At 37.4% G+C, this 23433-nt stretch overlaps 1 protein-coding gene across 2 annotated transcripts; it reads right to left on the bottom strand.

The window, feature by feature from the left end:
* Nucleotides 1-17073: 17073 nt before the first annotated feature.
* PRMT6 (protein arginine methyltransferase 6) lies at nt 17074-23023 on the bottom strand. 2 transcript variants are annotated; one of them, XM_033091964.1, is made up of 3 exons: nt 21316-23023; nt 19281-19400; nt 17074-17166 (listed from the first exon to the last, which is right to left on the bottom strand). In XM_033091964.1, the coding sequence occupies exon 1, from the start codon at nt 22841-22843 to the stop codon at nt 21716-21718; it is 1128 nt and encodes a 375-aa protein (XP_032947855.1). In that variant the 5' UTR covers nt 22844-23023; the 3' UTR covers nt 17074-17166; nt 19281-19400; nt 21316-21715. The 2 variants fall into 2 exon arrangements, with proteins under 2 accessions (XP_032947855.1, XP_032947854.1); XM_033091963.1 differs by lacking the exon at nt 17074-17166 and having other exon boundaries at nt 19070-19400.
* Nucleotides 23024-23433: the final 410 nt, after the last annotated feature.

Here is a 23433-nt window from a genome sequence, read left to right as displayed (position 1 = left end):
ACATTAATAGTAAACAAAGAGACAGCTCACTGAAGGACGGATCTTCTTTTCCAATAATCCAAAGATGCCATGTAACCTACTTTTATAAATATGAACACCTATAAAAATCACCTCTTAACCTGTGATGGTTAAGTTCACATGACAAATTGGCTGGGCCATAGTGGCCAGATATTTGGTTAAATATTATGCTGGATATTTTCTGTGAAGGTGGTTTTTAATGAGATTAACCTCCAAATTGGTGGATTTTGAGTAAAGGAGATTACCTTCCATAATGTGGGTAGGCCTCATCCAATCAGTGGAAAGTCTTAATAGAACAAAGATTGACCTCCACCGAGTAAGAAGGAATTCTGCAAGTGGACTGAATTTGGACTAGAACTGCATTTCTTCCCTGAGTCTCCAAACTGCTGGCTTCCCCCATCAGATTTTGGACTTGCCAAGCCTCCACAATTGCATGAGCCAATTCTTCAAAATAAATAAATCTCTCTCTTTCTCTTTTTTTCTTTCTCTCTCTCTCTGCCACCTTCCCTCCCTTTCTCAATAGATAGATATATAAATACATATCCTATTGGTTTTGTTTCTCAGGAGACCCATGACTAATACATCTTATGATTATCTTAGAAAAGTCACTCTACCTATTTAAAAATTTCTTTAAAGTGGGAATTCTTAGACTGTTTAGAGTAAATATAAGATTAAAAGTACCTTGTTTGCTGGCTGGTAGATTAAGGGAAAAGAAAAGGGACAACATAACTAGGTTGAATAACCACAAATGCCAGTCAAGTATTTATTCATGTAGCAGCTCTAAGAATAAACTGTTCCTAAATTCCCCTATGTAATTAGTTTCTTGGAATGCAGGTGGCGTATATCCTATCCTTGAAAAGGGAATATCCAAAGGAAATAAAGCAAGTCCTCTTATATTAAAATGTTTAATGAACTACATACTATGTAACTCGAAGATCAAACATTAAGTGAAGACATTTTCAGGAAATGTGTAGGAATAAGAGAAGGCTTATAGCTCAGCCCACCCTGAAATAAAACAAACAAACAAAAAAAAATGAAGAAAACAGCCAAGAAACTTTAAACTAGGGATTAGTTTCAGAGGTATACCACAAACTTTATGGACTATCTTTTAGGAACAGTATAGATTGAACAAAATTGAAAGTAGACACTGTGAATTGACATTAAATAATCCTTCCAAAGCAATTCCGTGTTTTACAAAGTAAGTGAAGTAAATCTGAAAATTACCAGTAACACTTCTCATTTTGGAAAGAGGTCTGGAGGGAGGGACTAGATTTGAGAATAACAAAAGAAATCTTTTTATTTTGAGTTGAGTGTCATGGGATTTAGTGCTCAACATGTATGCTCTGTAAAGAACAATTTCTCCAAGTACTCAGGGAAGACAAGCAGGTTACACTTGCAAAAGGCTCACAAATAGTTAGCTGTCCTGATATTTCCTTAGTACTAATGGATACCAGAAAAGCAATTTTTGTGGATGAGGAAATGTCAGTAAACAGTTAGACACGTGGTTTGTCACTAACTGAAGAGGTCTGGCCTGGAAGTAGAAATGCCTGCTACTCAGCCTCCCCTGGTTGCTATCAAGAGGAATTAGCGGCGTCTATTGCCAGATCATTCAAGTCAAAATTCCAGATTTTTAAGTGAAATCTCTAGATCCTTAAAGATTTCAATTTAAGACTGTTAGAATTAAAAAAGAAAATATCTGGAGGCTGACACTTGGTTGAGCCAAACAGAGCACAGAGGCTATTCATTTGAAAACTCTGGAGGAGAAGAAAAAAGGCCGTAAGCTGGGCATCACTGAACTCTTAACAATCATCAGATTTGTTAAAACGTAGATAGCCAGCTTGTTTGATAGATTCGATGCAGTCCCAATAAAAAAACCTAGCAAGTTATTTTGTGGATATCAACAATGTGATTCTAAAGTTTATATGGGGAGGGAAAAGACCCATAGTAGCCAACACTGTACTGAAGGAGAAGAACAAAGTTGGAGGACTGATAACTACTCAACTTCAATACCTACTATGAAACTACAGTAATCAAGAGAGTGTAGTAGTATTGGCAAAAAATGGATAAGTAGATCAATGGAACAGAATAGAGAGCCTAGAAATAGACCCACATATAGTCAACTGATCTTCAATAAAGGAACAAAGAGGATATAATGGAGCAAAGACTGTTTTTTCAACAAATGGTGCTGGAACAACTGGAAATCCACACTGGGGAAAAAAATAAAAGAACCTAGACACAGACCTTATACCCTTCACAAAAAAGTAACTTAAAATGTATCATATGCCTAAATATAAACCATAAAATTAGAAAACTCCTACAAAATAACATAGGGGAAAACCTATATGACCTTGGTTAGAATAATGACTTTTTAGATACACCACCAAAGGCACAATCCATGAAAGAAATAATAAACTAGATTTTATTAAAATTTAAAACTTCTGCTCAGCAAAAGACACTATCAAGAGAATGAGAAGACAAGTCACGGACTGGGAGAAAATACTTTCAAAAGATACATCTGATAAAAGACTGTTAACCAAAAAATACAAAGAACTCTTAAAACTCAGCATTAAGAAAACAATCTAATTAAAAATGGGCCAAACACCTTTAAAGACATCTCACCAAAGAAGATATACAAATCGTAAATAAGCATGTAAAAAGATGCTTTACGTCATACTGTATTTCCCCGAAAATAACACCTAGCCGGACAATCAGCTGTAATGTGTCTTTTGGAGCAAAAATTAATGTTCCAAAAGACGCATTAGAGCTGATTGTCTGGCTAGATCTTATTTTCAGGGAAACACGGTAGGTCATTAGGGAAATGCAAATTAAAATAACAATGAGCTACCACTACACACCCATTAGAATGGACAAAATCTGGAACACTGTTAACAGCAAATGCTGGTGAAGTCTTGGAGCAACAGGAACTCCCATACATTGTTGGTGGGGATGCGAAATGGTACAGACACTTTGAAAGACAGTTTGGCAGTTTCTTACAAAACTAAACATACTGTGTGTATACAATCCAGCATTGTGCTGCTTTTTACTTAGAGTTGAAAACTTAAACCCACGAAAAGCTGTACACACTGTTTATAGCAGCTTTATTCATAATAGCTGAAGCTTGGAAGCAATTAAGATGTCCTTTAGTAGGTGAAAGGATAAATACCCTGTGGTATATCCAGACAATAGCATACTATTCAGTGCTGAAAATAAATAAGCTATCAAGCTATGAAAAGATACGGAAGAATCTTAAATGCATATTACTAAGTGAAAGAAGCCAATCTGCAAAGCCTGCATACGGCATGATTCCAACTCTATGACATTCTGGAAAAGGCAAAACTATGAAGACAGTAAAAAGATCAATTGTAGGTGAGGGTGAGGGAAGAGGGGAGAATGAATAGGCAATCTGCACGGTATTATAAGGATGGATCCATGGCATTATCCACTTGTCTAAAGCCACAGAATAAACCATAATGGACTATGAACTTTGGTTGATTATAAGTATCGGTTCATCAATTACAACAAATGTACCACTTCAGTGAGTGCTGTTGATAACGGAGGAGGCTACACATATGTGGGAGCAAGGGCTATGAGAAAAGTCTCTGTACCTTCTTCTCATTTAGCTATGAACTTAAAATTTGTCTAAAAAAAAATAAAGTCATATTACAAAAAACATATAAAGCTGTATTTATTAAAAGTGTGATACTAGATAGGGACAAATCAAAAAAAATCAATGGAAAGTTTAGAGTTACCAAATACATTCAAATTTTGGGAATTTTGGTGTGGTGGCATTAAAATGAGTAAGGTAAATATAAGTTATTCAATATATGATTTGGGTACAGTGATCTGGCAATTTGGAGAATGAAGTTATGTTGAAATCCTATCTCACATATTGCAGCAAAAATAATTTACACTTAGAGATAAAAAGGTAAAAAGTAAATTAATAAATATACTAAAATACAATTTAGGTATTTATTTCTATAATTATAATATAAAGAAAATAATATCTGAGCATAAAGCAAAGCCATTGCATCTGTTATTTATGGCTGTGTAACAAAGTACCCTAAATTTTAGTGCATTTAAATAATGATGTATTATTTCTTAGGCTTCCGTGGATTGGCTGGGTAGTTGCTATGCTGATCTTGGCTGGACTGGCTCATGCAGCTGCAAACAGATCATAGGTCAAAAGGTGGCTGGGTTCAGCTAGGAAAAATGGGTGGTTTATCTTTCATCCTTAGGGTGGCTAGACTGGGCTTATTCAGAGTACAGTAGCCTCCAGATTTCAAAAAGGCAAAAGCAGAAACTGCAGACATGGAGGCCTTTCTCAGAGTTTATATAAAGCCACTTCTGCCTCATTCTGTTAAACCATATCATTTCACAAGATCTGCTAGTTTCAAGGGGTGGGAAAGAAAACTCGTCCTCTTGATGAGAGAGGCTGCAAAGGATTTTTAATCTACCGCAGGTACAAACCCTAAAGGACAATTCTGATAGTTCAGATTACATAAAAATGAAAACCTTTACTGCCAAGTTCCCATAATAAAGAAGATAGACCAACAAATGACAAAGTGGTTAAAAATACTTTGTAACACATGTAACAAAGAGTTAATATTTCTGATATATAAAGAGCTTGTACAAATCAATGAAACAAGGTGAATAACGAGATACACCCATTGTAATAACAATTCACAAAAGAAGAAATATCAACAATAGAATGAAAATAGCCTAACTCTAATGCACCTAATAATCAAATAAATTCAAAATAAAACAGCACCCATAAAATTGGTACAAGTTAATAAGATTGATAACTTATCTTATATATAGGACATTTCCATAATGTCCTTTTATGGAAAAATTATAAGAAATGAGGATTGCCCTACACTGGAAGAATATAAATTTGAATTTCTTTTCAGGATAACAACTTGGCATTCTATCAAAAGTATTTAAAAATATGCAAACCCAATAATTCCACTTCTAATAAATTATTTTAAGAAAATTAGATGACAAACCCTCAGCTAATATCATAATTAACGGTGAAAAACTGAAGCCCTTTTCCCTACATTCAGGAACACGACACGGCTGTCCCCTATCACCTCTGTTTTTCAACATAGTGTTGGAAGTCCTTGCCAGAGCAATCAGGCAAGAGAAAGAAATAAAAGGCATCTGAATTGGGAATGAAGAAGTTAAATTGTCACTTTTTGCAGATGACATGATGCTATATATAGAAAACCCTTAAGTTTTCTGAAGACACCACCAAAAAGCTATTAGAAACAATAAATGAATACAGTAAAGTTGCTGGCTACAAAATCAACATACAAAAGTCCACTGCGGTCCTATATACTAACAATGAAATCTCAGAAAAAGAAATTTTAAAAAACCAATTCCTTGTGCAATTGCAACAAAAAGAATAAAATACCTAAGAATATACTTAACCAATGATGTGAAAAACCTATACACTGAAAACTATAAGACATTTTTAAAAGAAATTGAAGAAGACACACAGAAATGGAAAGATATTCCATGTTCCTGGATTGGAAGAATCAACATCGGTAAAATAGCCATATTACCCAAAGCAATATACAGATTTAATGCAATCCCTATCAAAATCCCAAGGACAATTTTTAAAGAAATAGAACAAAAAATCATCAGATTTGAATGGAACCACAAAAGATCCAGAATAGCCAAAGCAATCCTAAAAAAAAAGAACAATGCTGGAGGTATCATACTTCCCGACTTTAGCTTGTACTTCAGGGCAACAACAATCAAAACAGTATGGTATTGGCAGAAAAACAGACACACGGACCAATGGAATAAAATTGAGAACCCAGAAATAAACCCGTATAAATATGGACAGATAATTTTCGACAATGAAGCCAAAAACATACAATGGAGAAAAAACAGTCTCTTCAATAAATGGTGCTGGCAGAATTGAAAAGTCACGTGCAAAAGAATGAAACTAGTCTGCTATCTGTCACCATACACCAAAATCAACTCAAATGGATCAAAGACCTAAACATAAGACTTGAAACAATAAACTGTATAGAAGAAAACATAGATACTAAATTTATGGATCCTGGGTTCAAAGAGGATTTTATCAATTTGATTTCAAAGACAAAGTAAAAGCAAAAATAAATGAATGGGACTTTATCAAACTAAAAAGCTAACTAAACTTTGATATAGTCCCATCTTCTGCAAAAGAAACATCAACAAAATAAAGAGGCAACCAACCGAATGGAAGATTTTTGCAAGCAACACCTCCAATAAGGGGATAATATCCAAAATATATAAGGAACTCATACAACTCAACAACAAAAAAACAAACAATCCAATTAAAAAATGGGTAAAGGACCTGAAGATACATTTCTCCAAAGAGAACATACAAATAGCCAATAGACATATGAAAAAATGCTCAACATCACTAATCATCAGAGAAATGCAAATAAAAACCATAATGAGATATCACCTCACCCCAGTCAGAATGGCTATCATCAACAAGACAAATAATGACAAGTGTTGGAGAGGCTGTGGAGAAAAAAGAACCCTCATACACTGTTGGTGGGAATGCAAATTGGTGCAGCCGCTATGGAAGGCAGTGTGGAGGTTCCTCAAAAATTTAAGAATAGAATTACCATATGACCCAGCAATCCCTCTCCTGGGTATCTACCCCAAAAATCTGAAAACGTTTATCCATAAAGATATATGTGCTCTAATGTTTATCGCAGCTTTGTTTATGGTGGCCAAGGCACAGAAACAACCCAAGTGTCCTTTGATAGATGAATGCATAAAGAAGTTGTGGTATACATATACACAATGGAATACTATTCGGCGGTAAGAAAAGATAAAATAGTGCCTCTTGTGACAACATGGATGGATCTTGGGATTATTATGCTGAGCAAAATAAGTCAGATAGAAAAAGTCGAAAACCGTATGATTTCACTGACATGTGGTATATAAAACGGAAAACAACAAAGGAACAAGACAAACAAATGAAGAAACCAAAACTCATAGACACAGACACTAGTTTAGTGGTTACCAGAGGATAAGGGGAAGCTGGGTGGTAGATGAAGGTAAAAGGGATCAAATACATGGTGATAGAAGGAGAACAGACGCTGGGTGGTGAACACACAATGTGATATATAGATGATATATTACAGAATTGTACATCTGAAACCTATGTATGTAACTTTACTAACAATTGTCACCCCAATAAACTTTAACTTAAAAAAAAGAATTAAAGAAAATTAGACAAGTAGACCAAAATAAAGTATAAGAATGTTTCTCCCAAAGTCGATTACAATAACCAAAAACGCAAACTAGCTGAATTCATTATTTATTCATGCATTCATCCAACAAATACTTATTGAGAGTTTGCTATGTGTAGGCACATATGGTGGCCCTGATGACAAAGTGGTAAACCAGACAGTGCCCCGCTGTCATGATGTCTATGTCTTGCTGGGGGAACACACAGTATGTTAATAACTATTCTATACAATATACCATCAGGCAAAGGGGTGAGGTACTATTTTAATTGAGTGCTCTGGACAGATCTCTCTAAGGAAGTGACCTTGAGGTAGAGACAAAGATGTGCTCCTTGGGTCCCTTTTCAAAGAAGGACTAGCTGTGCCCAGCAAAGCACAGACCATATTTGTTTTGTTCAGGTTTCATCCTTAGCCCCTAAGCACTATGCTTAGCATATAGCAGGAACAGAAAACCATAAAGCTATTTGCATTAAAAATTATTAACTTGATATTAACGCATATGTAGACTCAGAACACCTGTTAGGCCTTAGTGTACAAAACCTATGTTTTGGTGCTACATTATTTTCCCCTTGGGCTGCATTTGTTTTTCTGCTCAGTCTTAGGCATTTTCTGGGACTCTCCTTAATTCATTCAATCACTGGAATCTCAGGTGAGTGCCTCTCTGGTCTGTCCCCTCTTGAATTGCCATCTTTTTTCTCCTATGTCACTTCTCTGGTGTCACTACTCTCCGATGTCACTACTCAGCCAATGATGTTTTGAACTTCTGGAAAGTAGCACTTTGCACAGTAAAGGTTACCTAGTTCCACCAAAACCACAACACTTTCTGATATTGCAAGAGGACTTATAATACGACTATTTTCTCTTAAAGTGACCGGTTTATTTTCTTTTTTTCCCTTCAACTGTCTTGTTCAGAAAAATCACTTCCAATCTCTGTTGAGTGCCTAAATGGCTTAATGGCCCACTCAAGCATCCAAAGTCTTCCCTCTTTATATAACATTTCTATAATTCAGAAATGTTAGAATTAAATAACTTACAATTAATCAATATTTATTGAATACCATAGCATATGTAAGAGACTGTGGTAAGTAATGAGGGACTTACCAAATAACATAAGAATAAGCAGCAGTCCTCATGAGCAGATATGTAGTTGCACATTTATCCATACAGAGCCAGCTACGTCAAGTGTCACAGGAGGGGGGTCCCTCACTGAGAAGGTAATGACACCTGATTACCCAATTTCGAGTCAAATACAAAAAGTAGTTACAGGTTTTGTTTTTCTTGAATGAAACAAGAATTTTGAACAAATCTTTCTGTTGCACTGAAAAATCAGTGAATTAGAAATTCATTATTATCACTACCAAAACAACAACAGCAAAAGCAACAAAAGCATTAAGTCTAACAGCATCAAGATGGGTAGCAATCCGTCACTTTTAATTTCAGAAAACAACCCAGTAAATGAACCTAGCATGCTTTGTGCTCAAGTCTTTGTTTCAAATTATTATTAACTGATATTTTTGTCTTCTTACAAAGTGCTACGTGCATTAAACACAGTATAATAGATCTTCAATCCATGCTTGTTGAATTGAATTGAGTCTTGCCGCAAGCGAATTCAGAAGACAAAGCAAGTGGAGTTGGAACCTTCCTTCAATGGTCTCCTAAATGCCCCATTTAGTTTACATTTTTATACTTACCCATACAAATTTTGTGGCATGTGAATTAAACTGTAAGCCAAAGAAACCTGATGTACTTGGGGATAGTACTTTTTAATGTCTGTGCTTTAATTTATTTTTTAAAGAAATGGGAATAGTAAACTTTGTCTCTTCTGAAGGAAAGGTTGTAAGAGTACACTTTTTTAAACCCAGGAAAGAGCTTTGCAGTATAAAGGCAAATTATTAATGATGTTATTTTTGGTGCACAGGCAACCAGACTAGAGTACACTCAAAATTTAGAGCTAGGTGTTGAACTTTGAAATCCTTTCTGCATAGTGACTTTCAAGCAGCCAGCATACACCTATTGCATCAGCACAAAAGAAACATTCTCTTTTAATCTATTAGTTTATTATATTTGGCTATTATTTATCAATCCACAATAATGTGTTTATAAATATCAGTCTTAGGAAACTGACCTCCCAAATGCATCTCATCACGAGGAGAAGGCGTTCTCTCATCCACCCCCCTTGTTTCGCAAGCAGCAAATTGGCCCTGTGAAAGGGACTTTATCACACCACTCTTGGTGGAACCATTCTCCAACCTTCCCTCGTCAACTGACTCCCCAACTTCACTTGAATCCGCACCTTTACCTGCTACTCTCATAACTAAGAAAACAGAGCTCCCAAAGCAGATCTACTTCCTGGAAGCTCTGCAAACTGACCTGCCAGCCTCCACTTGTACTATCCTGCCTTCCCTTGTTTATGCCCAGAGAAGTGCTCTGCTCCCATCAAAACCTTTCTCCTTTGCTGGGGAACCTCTGTGTTACCTTGCTAAGGATGTTCCTCCTTCCTTTACTCCTTTCTCTTTCATTATAAACCTTTCTTTTTCTACTAGATTATTTCTATCAACAAACAAGCATATTCTCTTATCTCCTCTCTTGAGGAAAGAACATCCCTACCTTTATGTGTAGTTTCTGTTCTCCACAGTGAAGCTTTGCCTGCACTCACTGGATCCATTTCATTCTTCAACCACTTCAGTTAGACTGGAACTGCTCTTATAAAAATTACTAACTTTATTTATGATGCCAAATGCAATGAATACTTTTCCTCTGGCTTGACCTCTCAGCCACATTCACTACAACTCTCCATACTATGTGAATGGTTTGCTCTCCTAGCTATTCTGGTGCAGCGCTTGCCTAGCTTCCTGAACGTCTCACTCTGAAGTCACCTGGGATGCCAGACACTAAATTTGCAATTCTTCAGATTCAACCGTCGCTTAGTTTCAAATCATATCTGTTTGCTGATTACTCCCAAATTTAGTCTTTCAGTTTTCTTTTCTGACCTCTGCATTCATAACTATCCATCTGACACACCTCTACCGATAGGGTTTCCAGGCGGGAATTCCTGCCCGTTCTCAAAAGTTTTTTGTGCTTTCTCGTTCCCAAATCCTGAGACATAAACTGTTTTCTGTTCTCCACCATGAATCATTTCCACAAAGTGACAGCCGATACTACCAACCACATGGGTTCAAGGAGCTGATTTCCCCGATTTCCCGACCAACTTTTCGCAGGATTCGGGAATGGAAAAGCGAAAAATAATCCTGAGAACGAGCGGGAGTTCCTGCCCAGAAACCCTAGTGATAAATAGGAAAAATGTCTAAGAGATACATTGTGTGTAGTATGTTTATTTCCCATTGTGGGTATTACTGGGTTCAAGGAGCCGATTTTCCTGATTTCCCGACTAACTTTTCTCAGGATTCAGGAACCAGAAAGCAAAAAGAATTCCTGAGAATGGGCAGGAATTCCCGCCTGGAAACCCTATCTACACGGATACCTAATAGGTGCTTCAAACATATTAGACCTTGAGATAGGCTAAATGATGGTCCCCCAAATTTGTCTATGTCCGAATCCTCAGAACTGAATATGTTACCTTACATGGCAAAAGAGACTCTGCAGGTTGGACTAAATTAAGGATCTTGAGATGGGGAGTTTATCCTGAATTATTATCTTGGTAGGACTAATATAATCAAAAGGTTCCTTACAAGAGGGATGCAAGAAGGTCAAAGCCAGAGGAGGAGATATGACCATGAAACAAGAGACAAAAAAGAAGATGGGATGTGAGGCCACAAGCCAAGGAATGAGGACAGCCTTCAGATGCTGGAGACAAAAAGGAAACCCTTGTATCCTCCAGAAGGAACTAACACTGCTCACATTTTGACGTGAGTGCAGTGAAACTGATTTTGGACTTCTGACTTTTAGAACTGCAAGATAATAAATCTGTGTTGCTTGAGGCCACTAAGTATGTGGTAATTTGTTACTGCATCAATAGAAAATAATATGGGTCTCAATGTCTGAAATTGGGTTTTTAATGCATCCCCAAACCTGTTCCTCTGAAGTCTACACTAATTCAGTAAATGGCACCATTTATCTACCCAGTTGCTCAAATAAAAAACCAAGATATAGAATTGCACACCTGAAATCTATGTAATTTTAATAACAATTGTCACCCCAATAAATTTAAATAAAAAAAAAAACCAAGGAATCAACAAGGATTCCTGTGTTTTTCCTTAACCTCCATTAACAGTTCCTAATAATTTAAAAATATTTCTTAAATATGTATATGTCTCTCCCTCTCCACTATAACAAGCTTTGCTAAGGCCTTATCATTTCTTTTATACAGGACTTAAATGCTCCTCTAAAATGATTTCTTAGGGGAAAATTGAAAAATACACAAAAGAAGGAAAATAGTATAATAAACCTCATGTGCTCATTCCCTGTTATAACAGTTATCAGTGTATGTTGATCTTCTTCCTCCTTTCACCCTCCTTTTTTTCCCCTGGAATATTTTAAAGCAAATCCTATATACAATGTCATTTCACCTACAAATACTTCAGTATATAGCTCTAAGAAGAACATTTTTTAAAAACAACCTCATTGCCATTTTCATACCTAAAAAAATTAACAATAATTTCTCAACATTTTTTATACAGTCCATACGTGAATTTCCTTTATTGTCTCAAATATTACTTTTATAAGTAGTTTGTGTGAATCAGACCCACTAGGTACTCATATTGCATTCAGTTGTTATGTCTCTTAAGATTCTTACTTTATAACAACTACCCCTGCCCCATCACATTGTCTTTTATATGTCATCGATTTGTTGGAGAAATTAGGCCACTATTTTTCTATAGAATTCTCACCTTGCAGATCTGGCCGATTACTTCTTCATAGTGTTATTTAACTTATTCCTCCATTCCTTATATCTCCCATAAATCTAGAGGCCCCATTACATTCAGGTTTAGTATTTTAGGCAAGTATACATCTGTTGCATTCATCATATTTTAAGACATATAGTATCTGGTTTTCTCACTTCAGTGATAGTGCAATTGATGGATTATGAGCACATCAGCCTGATTCCTTCATTATAAAATTCTCTATAAACCACTCCCCTCCTAGTTTTAGCAACTATGGATATCATTGCAGAGATCCATTATTTCATGATGAGTTCCAAAATGATTATTTTCTAATTCTATTATTCCTACTGCTTTATTTGCTGGAATTCTACAAAAAAGAACTTTCCTTAACCAACTATTGGCTATCCTGAAATGCAAGTCAGGAAGCTATTGTGATTATCTTGGCCAGAGGTTTGGGTGGCATGAACTAAGGTGATTGCAGTGATAATAAAGAATAAATGGTTTCAAAATATATTTTGGTAGTAAAACCCTCAGTATTTGCAACCAAACAGATGTGTTAAAGAAGTAATATGAGGAGTTAAGACAGACCTCTAATTTTCTTGCTTGAATGACTAACTGGTAGATGGAGGTGCAATACACTAAGACAGGAAAGCTCTGTGGAAGCCAGCCATGGGAGAAGATGAGATAACTAAGCAAATATTGCAGAAAGCAGAAAAAGAGGTCTTTAAACTTGTTCATTATAACTTGTGACAGAAAAGGAGTTTCCAAAACAATGATTTTCTAAAATTTTAGAAATGTAGGAAAATATTTCAGCAAGTATTCAACCAGTTTTATATTTGAAATACTACATCTAGTAGCACCCTAGTCGTGTTGCTACACTGAGGCAGCCTCAGCAAATGTTATAACAGCAGCACATTCATCCTTCTAAAAGTTAAGGATATGTCAGGACTTCCATTATAAACTCCAATTTTCAGGGGTTTATAACTTGGCTATTTTAAAATCAGATCAGGCTAAAACTTGCAAGTAATAAGACATTTAAAAAATAGACTTAATTCATTTTTGTCAAGATCTAGTTAAAATATTGCCTAATTTTTTTCTGAGATAAAGTGACTTACAGCTGTGACTTGTAAGAAAAATGTTTAATTAAAAACACTTTTTATTTTAAAGTTTCTGGAAATAATTACACTTGATAATAATGTCAATACTTCACATGTATAGATTAGATATGGATGGACCACAAACATAATACTGAAGCAATTTTAACACATTATGGCAGAACTTGGCATATGCACTGTGGTTTTAAATAAATTTCTTTCCAAGAAACTTGTAAGTTGGTTAAGATTTTATTGAGGAACAATAACATGTTCAATTTTATTTTATTATTATTTTGCCAGCCAGAACCTAGTCTCAAAGTATTGTTCAATTAAAAATATGCTATCTTTTTGGAATATAATATTTTCCTTTTAGAATAACAGAATTTTCTAGCATATGGATGCTAAATTCATCTAAGGCCTTCTGTAAAATCAGTTAAGCCGGGAATTCTACCTGAAAGAACAAAAATACTCTCTTCCCTTATAAGGAACAGGAAGAAGCATGGAGAGGGTTATATAGTAAAAACAATCAAATACTATATGCTAGGTAAGGGGGATCAACCATCCCATTTGCCCTAGCTGAACCCAGCCACCTTTTGACTTATAATCTGATCGCAGCTACATGAGCCAGTTCAGACAAGATTAGCATAGGAACCACCCAGCCAATCCACAGTAACCAATTTATGCTAAAAGAGTAATTTGGTAGCATAATTAAATGGATTTTATGCTTTTACATTGAAAACAAAGAATGTACATTGAAAACAAAGAATCATTACCTCGGAGTAGTCTGAGTGGGCACTCCTGCTCAGACCTTCTGGGCAAGCCACCAGGACTCTCCAAAGTTCTTCCTTGTAAGACCAGCTTGCCTCAGACCTGTCCTGGGCCCAGACATCTCTCATGGACCAGGGACCTTCTCATCTTGATTGACTCTGGGACTTGGTTCGTTATTAAATTCTATTCTATTCTGTATAACCTTCTGTGCTTACCAGAGCATTGGCGTCTGGAGGGACATTGGCTCTCAAATAAAGCTGTGGCGGTGGAGGGGAAGAATCATTACCTCAAATTATAAAAAGCAAAACAAAACAAAAATTACATAGAGGTTAAATATCTAAATTTAAAAATCAAATAATGAAAATGGAAGTTAATTTGGGAGTCTTTTCCCAATTTTCAATTAGGAAAAGCCTTCGTAATCAGGAGCAATTACAAACAAAATAACTAGATTTGGATTCATTAAAATGGAAAAATTCTCAATGAACCAACATTAATTAAGCAAAAAATTAAATGAATGTGTTATAGTATATATGATACACTATTCCTAATTAACAAAGAGTCCTCCAATAGCCATAAAATCTAATAGGAAAATGGGTAAAATAAGCAGTAAATTCACAGAAAATGAAATGCAAAGGGCCAATGAATGTAAGGAAAGATGCTCAACCATTTAGTTAGGGTTAGGGTAATGAAACTTAAATAAGAAACTAGCATTTTTTTTGCATAAGATTTAAAAAAATAAGATTAATCAAATTTAAGTGAGTGAGGATATCAAGAAACAGATTTTCTCATATATCTTTGTTGGGAATGTGTATTTTGACAACCTTCCAGAAAGCCATATATCAAAATTCATTAAAATTGAACTTAAGCAAAATACTTAGGGAAATCTAAAGATGTAAAAATACCACTACATAAGATAATAATTATAAGAATATTGATTTAACATTTATTCATTAATTAATTTCTTGAGTGCATAAAAGGATTCTAGGATTCTGTTCTCTATAAAACGTAGATTTTATTTGGAGAAAGTCAATATAAAAGTAAAGAAAGGAAAAATAATTTCAGGTGGCAATAGGTGCTGTTTGAAAAAGAAGATGGTGGTGTTATAAGTATGTAAATTAAGATTGTAGAAGACAGCATGATATCATTTTTATAAAATTTGAAAACAAGCATACATAAAAGTTGGAAAAGAAATAGTCGAGAGGGTGAAATTGTGAATGATATATTATTTTTCTCTCCTATATCTCTGTAGTTTGAAAGTTGCTATAATCAGCACACATTAATAAAAAAGTACTATCAAAATAAATGAATTGTTTTTCAAAATAGTTTTTAATAAAATTCTGACACAATATGTTGGAATGTAGCCTCACTGTGTGTTTGCTGCCTCTTACTGTAGTCTATCATAAAGCATGCCTTTGCTGAGCTTCAACCATACAGAGCACTCAGTGAGAAGATCTTGTCTACCTCCTACCCGAAAGGACACATGCAGACTCATGCTAACCCCAAACGGACTGGGCCAGGGATGATCTCCTGGCATAGATTGGGCAGCATTGAGCTGACAATGAATGAAGAGACATAGGTTTGTAACTTCTTCAGTGTTTTGTTGTTTTTAGGGGGGCAATTTTGTGGGATCTTTCCATTCAGGGGAAAACTGTCAGGTACTTACTTGTCAAACAGTACTGTGTTTCCCCGAAAATACGACCTAGCTGGACAATCAGCTCTAATGAGTCTTTCGGAGCATATATTACTATTTAAGACCCAATCTTATTTTACTATAATATAAGACCCGGTCTTATTTTACTATAATATAAGACCGGGTATAATATAATATAATATAATACCCGGTCTTGTATAAGACCCGGTCTTATATATTACAATGTAATATAAGACCGGGTCTTACATTAATTTTTGCTCCAAAAGATGCATTAGAGCTGATCGTCCAGCTAGGTCTTATTTTTGGGGAAACACAGTAGTTAGGGGGAAACCTAAATAAACTGGTTGCCAAAATATAGTTTTGGGGAAAAAAGTTTTCATTAACCTTAATAAATTATACCTTGGTTGCATTTTCATCCTTTGTCATCATTTTCAGTCTTTCTCTTTTGTTCATGGAAATCCTGAAAACTAAGCCAATAGTTTTGAAAGTCTTATTGACACTTTTATTTGTCTTGTGCCTTGTAAAGTTTTATTTCTAGAGATTCCACCAAGTCCTCTTTGACAAGCTTCCCTCTTTGACAAGCCCTGTGTGCTTAGGGACAATTGGCAGACCCAGGAGAAGGCTCACTGGCTATAAGCTGAACAGGAATTATTGTAATAGTGGCATGCCTAAACATTTGCACTGTGCATCAGTGATATTATCAGTATCCCAGGTATTACTAAAATTTCTACGTAGACCGTAGAAAGCCATCTATAGACCATGATTGAAAAGATCTAAGGAGCACCTGTTTTCAAACCATCATCCTTGCCTAAAATGGTTACTCTGTCCTCATATAAGTTCCATTTGGTTTACAAGGCCCATTTACTCGACAAATATTTATGGAATACCTACTTTGTGCCAGATGTTTTCAATGGATAGACAGTGGTGAACAAGGGGACAATAAAATTCTTTTTCTTACAAATCTTATATTGTGAGAAAGACAAACAAGTAAACAACTGAATTTCAAATAACAAGGGGAAAAGAGTATCTGTGATACATGTCATGGTAGTCAAGGAAAGCTACTCTGGGGTGACATTTGAATACAGAACTGAAAGGTGAGTAAGAGTGTGTATAACATGCAGTCTAAAGAATGTTCCAGGTAGCGAGTACCTAAGGTAGAATCTTGAACTGATTGAGAATCAGCAAGATCTAGGTCCATTCCTCCATTTTCAATGAGAAGCTCTGGTTCTTCCATCTTGCAATGACCAAACTCTTATAGCATGTGTTTGTGTGATTCACTTGACATTGCACTATAATACCAGTATCTTTGAAATGCTGAGATGTTTGCTCTCCACTTAAGACTCAGCTTGTTCAGGCCAGGGACCTTATCATATACTTCTTGATATACTAAAACCAAAACTAGTACTCTCCTGTAACAAACATTCAATAAACACTCACCGATTATCATGATCTGATGTAAATGGTCTGTGCTGTTGTCATGCCTTCAAGGAGTTATCAGCATATAGTACACTATTTAGAGTAATGGGTCTGGACGAGATCATCTAGGGAGAGAATAGAAAGAAGGGTAAGCATATAATGGTCATGTCTTAATTTTTATAAAAATTTTTTGTATTTAGTTAGGTCCAAGATTGTTTGCTTCAAATGCGTTTCTCTACAAGCATCTATGATATTTTCAGAAATAGTCTCATCTTTCTCCTTATCATTGCTATAAACTATTTCGACACATTTTTGGAAGAGGTTTGGCAATCTACAATTTTCTTTACTGTTAAGATTCAATGGGGCCTATTCTAGGTTTAGAAAGAGATGCACAACATTCAAGTTTTCCTCAAGGTTGTCTACATGTCTCAGAGTTTTTCAGATTCAGAAATCTTGATTCTACAAAATGTAAAATGTTGTCGGTTGGCTAGAAGGATGGGATCCAATCAGCTATTCATCTATATTAACAACATTAGATACCAGATTGCATAGGAAATAAAGGGGACATATCTCAGAATCTTCTGGCCCTTTCTCTAAACTCTTTGCCCTCAGAACTTATGAAAGTATTACAGAAAGTAGGAACATATTTTAATGCCAAAAAGTATTAGGACGAAGATACATAAATTCCGACAAAACTGCAATATTTATTATAAGTGAGAGAGATAAATCAAGAAAACAAATGGGGTATGGACATGGAGCCAGGTATAAAGCAAAAAAAGAGCACAAGTGAGCCATAAATTTGGCTCAGCTTTCTAATAACCAATGTGAGAAGAATCATCTACCCAATACACTGTGTCCATTAGCTGAAATAAACCAGTTATTTAGAAGGCATAGATTTATTTTAGAAGGCATAGAGGAATTTTTCTCTGAGCTCTTATAATGTAATAAATATTTTTTTGTACCTGGGAGAAATTTTAAAGATGGAATTGGTAAGAGGGCTGGTTTCCCGATCCTTCTTTTAGGTGGAATGAAATTTTTCTAGGCTACAGAATGTATGCAATTCACTGATGCAGATAATTTTATTCCTCTACTGTATCCCAGTTCTTTGAGGTTAGGATTTGCTTATTTATCATAGAATTTGTTAGATAATTGGTGTTTATTAAATAATTAAATGACTGAATGCCTCATGAGATGCCTCTCTGCTCTCCAGTGCTATAGCCAGAATAGCAGAGTTCATCTACTTTTGTTAGTGTTGGGGATTCAGTTTCCTGAGGCCCTCAGACAGAGTGCCATTTTTGATTACCTCTGTTAGAGAAATAGGTACAGGGGGTGTTTTAATGAATGCTTACTATCTGTCAATCTTGAGATCCTATATACTGAAAGTGGCTCTTAGAGGTCTATTAGATCTCCAATGAGACTTCCTTAAACTAAGGACTTTTCCTTAAGTTCATTGAAAGATAACAACTGCCGTTTCCCTTCCAGAGGTATGAACTTTTTTTTTTTTTTTTTTTTTTAAGCATGAAAGGTTAACATAATTAAAAAGTGATTTTTCTGTTTGTTTGTGGTAAGGAATTGAAAGACTTGTGTTCAATTGTGAAGAATTAGCTATGTAACCTTAGGTGAATTCTTTACTAGCTGTGTAATTTTTCCTAATATGTAATTACCTGCCCTCCCTAACAACTGGTGTCATCACAGTCTTTATCCCATTATTGTTTATTTTCCTTTCTGGCTTATCCTATGGACGAACATACCGTGTGTCCCTGAAAGTAAGACCCAGACGAACCATCAGCTCTACTGCGTCTTTTGGAGCATTAATATAAGACCTGATCTTATTTTAATATTAATATAACATAACATAAAGCATAACACCGGGTCTTATATTAATTTTTGCTCCTAAAGACGCATTAGAGCTCATGGTCCAACTAGGTCTTATTTTCGGGGAAACATGGTACTTGGAGGCAGAAACTATGTTTTATTGGTTTGTATCCTAAGTGCTTATCACAGTGACTGTTAGACTGTAGACTCAATAAAATGCCCATTGGTCCAGCGAATTAATGGAAATATTTGGAAAGTTTCACAGTGCTAAATGAATGTAAACTATTCGAGGAAAGCAGGTAGAACTTCCGCATGTGTTTCTCTCCTTAGGGCTGGAAGTTCCTTCTGTGGCTCAGATGGCCCTAAGCAATCAATACCAGTTCATACAGAGATTGGACAGTGCCTGGATGTTGTTGCATCTCACACTCTCGTCCTTCTGGAAGTGTCCTCACGCCAAAGGCCTTGGGGTTCCTTTGGATCATCTGGTATCCAGTGTCATACATTGCTTGTCATATACAGCCATGTTGATACTGTCAAACAACACCTGTAAAAAAACCAAAATGTTGAATATTTATTCTGTAGCACATTTTGTATGTGTCCAAACGCTCCAGGTTGGCATACTTTTCCATAATCGCAACAGCCAGGAGATACTGAGATCTTTCAGGTACTACATGCTTACATGTATTCACTGCTTCCTCACATTTCTAAGAGGGTTCCATTGTCATTCCCAATTTGCATGAGAGCAGGAGAGCAAAACAGTTTAGTCCTTTGTCCAAGGTCATACATTGAGAGTGGTGGAGGCTTGGTTCCAGCATGAGCTGTCTGCTTCAGCATTCAAGGTTTTAACCACTATGCTATGCTGCCTCTTGATTAATTGCTTTAGTAGCTTTATTTTTATGATAATTCATTTTTCTTTGGGGAAACAGTAAATAATTTTAAAGCTTACTTGCCTAATTATGAAATACTTACCTTTCACTTCTATAGTTATCCAGAGTTTCCCTTTGTGTGCTTATACTGGTAATGAGAACTCTATAATACTCATATATTTAGAAAACAGATTTTAAAAAATGGAACTTGGAAGATGCTTTCATTGGCCTATACGGCAAAGGGATCATTATATAATAGCAAGTTAACAAAAAACACCAGAAATCTACTCAAAAACCCTACACTAAAATTCTAAATAAATGTTCAACTTATATTGTTGACCCTAAGATAAGGAGTATAGAATAGCTTAAACCAAGCCTAGCTTGCTATGATTGTACCACTTATACAGGCTATTAACTATCTTGATATCAAAATGGTGACAAGTATAACTGTATCGCTTGCTATTCAAGGATCTTGACAAAGTCCATGACTCAACGAAATCTATGATTTTGTACATTTATGTTTCCCTTCATAATGGCAGACCCCAAGTGTTATAACACCAAATTTTAGCAAATTAGTTATAATACTTAAGTACTTTAATATCCAACCTATCAAGGAGCAGAAAACTCAGTTACTAGAAACAAAACTTGTGTTAGAGCGCTTCAGAAAACCAGTTTTCACACCTTACAAAAGCTAACAGTATGAAAAAAACCATACACTAAGCAGTTTGAATTACCCTGAAGCTATATTCTGAAGGGGTTTTAACAATGTTCTTAGGAACTGACAATATTAAAAAGGCAAAAAGCATAACTCAAGACAGTACACAAAATTTCTTACTTCATCTATAAAAATAGAAGGCCAATGTTTTATTTGCCACAGAGATGAGGAAAATAAATTTGATAACATGGCTCACATTTCATTACAAATGATTTTCCTAAATTCACAACTTTCACATTTGGCTGAGCTAAAAAAACGTGCTAAAAAGGGAACTTTCACTTGATGTATGTAGGCCAAGTCACATGATCCATCTAAATGAGGGAATTTAAAAGAGAAAGAGTGAACTTTCCTAGCTGGGAAAATATTTTCCTTAATTAAGTGAACTTAAATAATTTACCCATGGTGATGAATAAGCCCTTGAGTCAGGTTCTGAAACGTCCTCTATTAGACTGTTTCATAAAATTACCCAAAAATGTATTATGGAACATATATGAAACATTTTCTTGGTTAAGTCTTAATAATACAAAAATAAAAAATCCATTTCACTGTCTTTCAGGTCTTTTGCTCCTTAATGTACCATCTCTAGCTTTCTTAGGTAGGCTGTATAATTATATATACAGTCTACTTAATGGAGTAATGTGTTCATCAATTTTAGCACCCTATGTAAGTAGTAAGTGTAATGAGAACAGGGTCAAACTGCTTCCTCATTCTCCTGCTCACCAGTACTCAAGTTTATTTAACAAACAATAAGGAAGAAGTACTGTAGCCTAGAGGCAACTGGGAAAGGAGGGAATTCTGAGAAGGAGAGAATATAGCTCTGGAGAGATATTAAAGTCATATTGGAAATTTATGGAGTCTAACCATAAACTCTTTATTACCGTTCTCCCTGGCTTCTCTAACTTAGATAAGGTGTTAAGTGTCAGGGATCCTTCATAAACTGACATTTTCTTCTGTGTTTTCTTTTTTTCCGTGAAACAAACAAAAAAGAAATACAAGTGCTTGGTACCATATGCTTTTGAGGCTTAAAAGCCTATTAATAAAAACACTGTTTCCAACGTTGGGGGCATCGGATTCACTTTTTTAATAAATATCGCCAGAAGACTCTCCTCCAAGGGAGACTGAAGTCACTCTCCCTCCCCGGGAGCCAAGAGGGAAAAGGGAGACAGAAGATAGTGCCCCCTACTTGCTGGTGGGATCTCCCTTTCTCCTCCGAACCCCCTCCGCCTCTACTACGCAGGTCTGGCCGCCTTGGGAGGTGGCTGGGAGAAAAGGTAACGCTCAGTCCTCCATGGCAAAGTCTTTGGTCTTTTCCTCCTGGTCGCCCACTTTGTAGCGCAGCTGCACCCGCAGGAGACGATGGTTGTCCCGGGAGGGAAGCAGAGTGATCTCTCCGGAAATGTCCGTATCTTGCTCCACTGGCACAGGCTCGTTCAGGTAGAGGAGTGCCTGCTTCCAGTGCGTGACCGGGTGAAAAGGCGAGGTGGACAGCACCAGGGGTTTCTCCGAGTCTCCTCCGGGGAAGGTCACCTGGAACCAGATGGCAAAGCCGTGCATGGGGGCCGAGCCGTAGCAGCTGAAGCGGAAGCGCCCACCCACCCCAGCCTCCAGTTCCTGCTCTAGACCGGCGCGGGCGAGCTCTAGCTGAGCAAAGCGCTGCGGCCGGGCCAGCACATCCTCGCCGGACAGGTCCTGCACCACGATTTCCGAGTGGCCCATGATGCAGCGCGTGGCGAAACTCTCCAGACAGCTCATGTCCACACCATAGAGCTGCTTCACCTGGCTCCAGAAGCCGAGGCGCAACTCCAGCATCTGGTCGCTGATAGGCGCCACGAAGAGCTCGGCGGAAGCCGGCAAGAGAAGACCGCCCTCCTTCAGCCACTTGGACCGTGCGTGGAGCACAGAGCTCAGCATGGACTCGTGCAAGAGCCCGTAGCCCATCCACTCGCTAACGATGACATCCACCTGCTCCGGCAACTCCACCGTTTCCACCGGCCCAGGCAGGACGTGCACCCGGTCTTCCAGCCCGTTGAGCCGCACCACCTCCCGGGCCTGTTGCCAGATGGCGCTGGCCTCCACCGCGTACACGCGCCGGGCCCCGGCCTGGACACAGAAGATGCTAAGAATGCCGGTGCCCGCGCCCACGTCCAGCACTGTCTTGCCTCTCAGCGCTGCCCAGTTACGCAGGATGCCCAGGCGGTAGGCATCTGTGCGGACACGGTCCGCAATCATCTCCTCGTGGACTGATATGTCCGAGTAGCACTCGTAGTACAGCTGGTCTCGCTCCCGCCTAGTCCTCCGGGGTCGCAGCAGGGCCGCCTCCCGCTCTCCGCCATCTTTCTCTTCAGTTCCCTCCCCTAATTCGCCACCGCCCCCCGACTCAAGTTTTCTTTTCTTGGGCTGCGACATCTTGGCGGCTCGTGCCGACTCCCGGCGGGCGTTGCGCGGGGCGGCGCGGCGCGGGCTCCAGGAAGCGGGAGCTTCTGGGACTTGTAGTGCGCGCTCGCGCTTCCTACTTGGGAGGTGCCCGGCCAGTGCCAGCCGGTACCTAGGAACTCTTCAACTCTTCATCTGCGCCTTTGGTGTCCTGGAATCCCCTTCCTACCCACCAGCATCTGCGATTCTGCGTAACCACATTCTGCGATTCTTTACGTTCCCCCTCCTTCCTTTAGCCTTCAATTCTCTTTTGCTTTCACTCTCTTCCTATAGTGGACACGCCCACTTAAAACTAAAAATCCATGTTTTATCTTTTCTGCTCAACTCCCAGATTTTATCCCACCGAATTATCTGGGCGGCACCCTTCACACAATAGCACCTCACCTGGACTTTTGCAACTCTTAAAACTCTCCAGACGTGTAGATTTAGAAATTCCACTACAGGCTTTTCTGTTTTCAGTGGAGTTAGGGTGCAAAGAAAGTGTACATGGAACAAAGAAAAAAACTAACAATTTAAACCTTGGTTCTGATTCCAGTGAGACCACAAATTAATCGAATGATTAG

The sequence above is a fragment of the Rhinolophus ferrumequinum genome, chromosome 22 (assembly GCF_004115265.2).
Source record: "Rhinolophus ferrumequinum isolate MPI-CBG mRhiFer1 chromosome 22, mRhiFer1_v1.p, whole genome shotgun sequence".
In the NCBI taxonomy this organism is placed as follows: domain Eukaryota; kingdom Metazoa; phylum Chordata; class Mammalia; order Chiroptera; family Rhinolophidae; genus Rhinolophus; species Rhinolophus ferrumequinum.
Note: the sequence above shows the minus strand (reverse complement) of the source record. Positions and strands in the feature narration are given on the sequence as shown.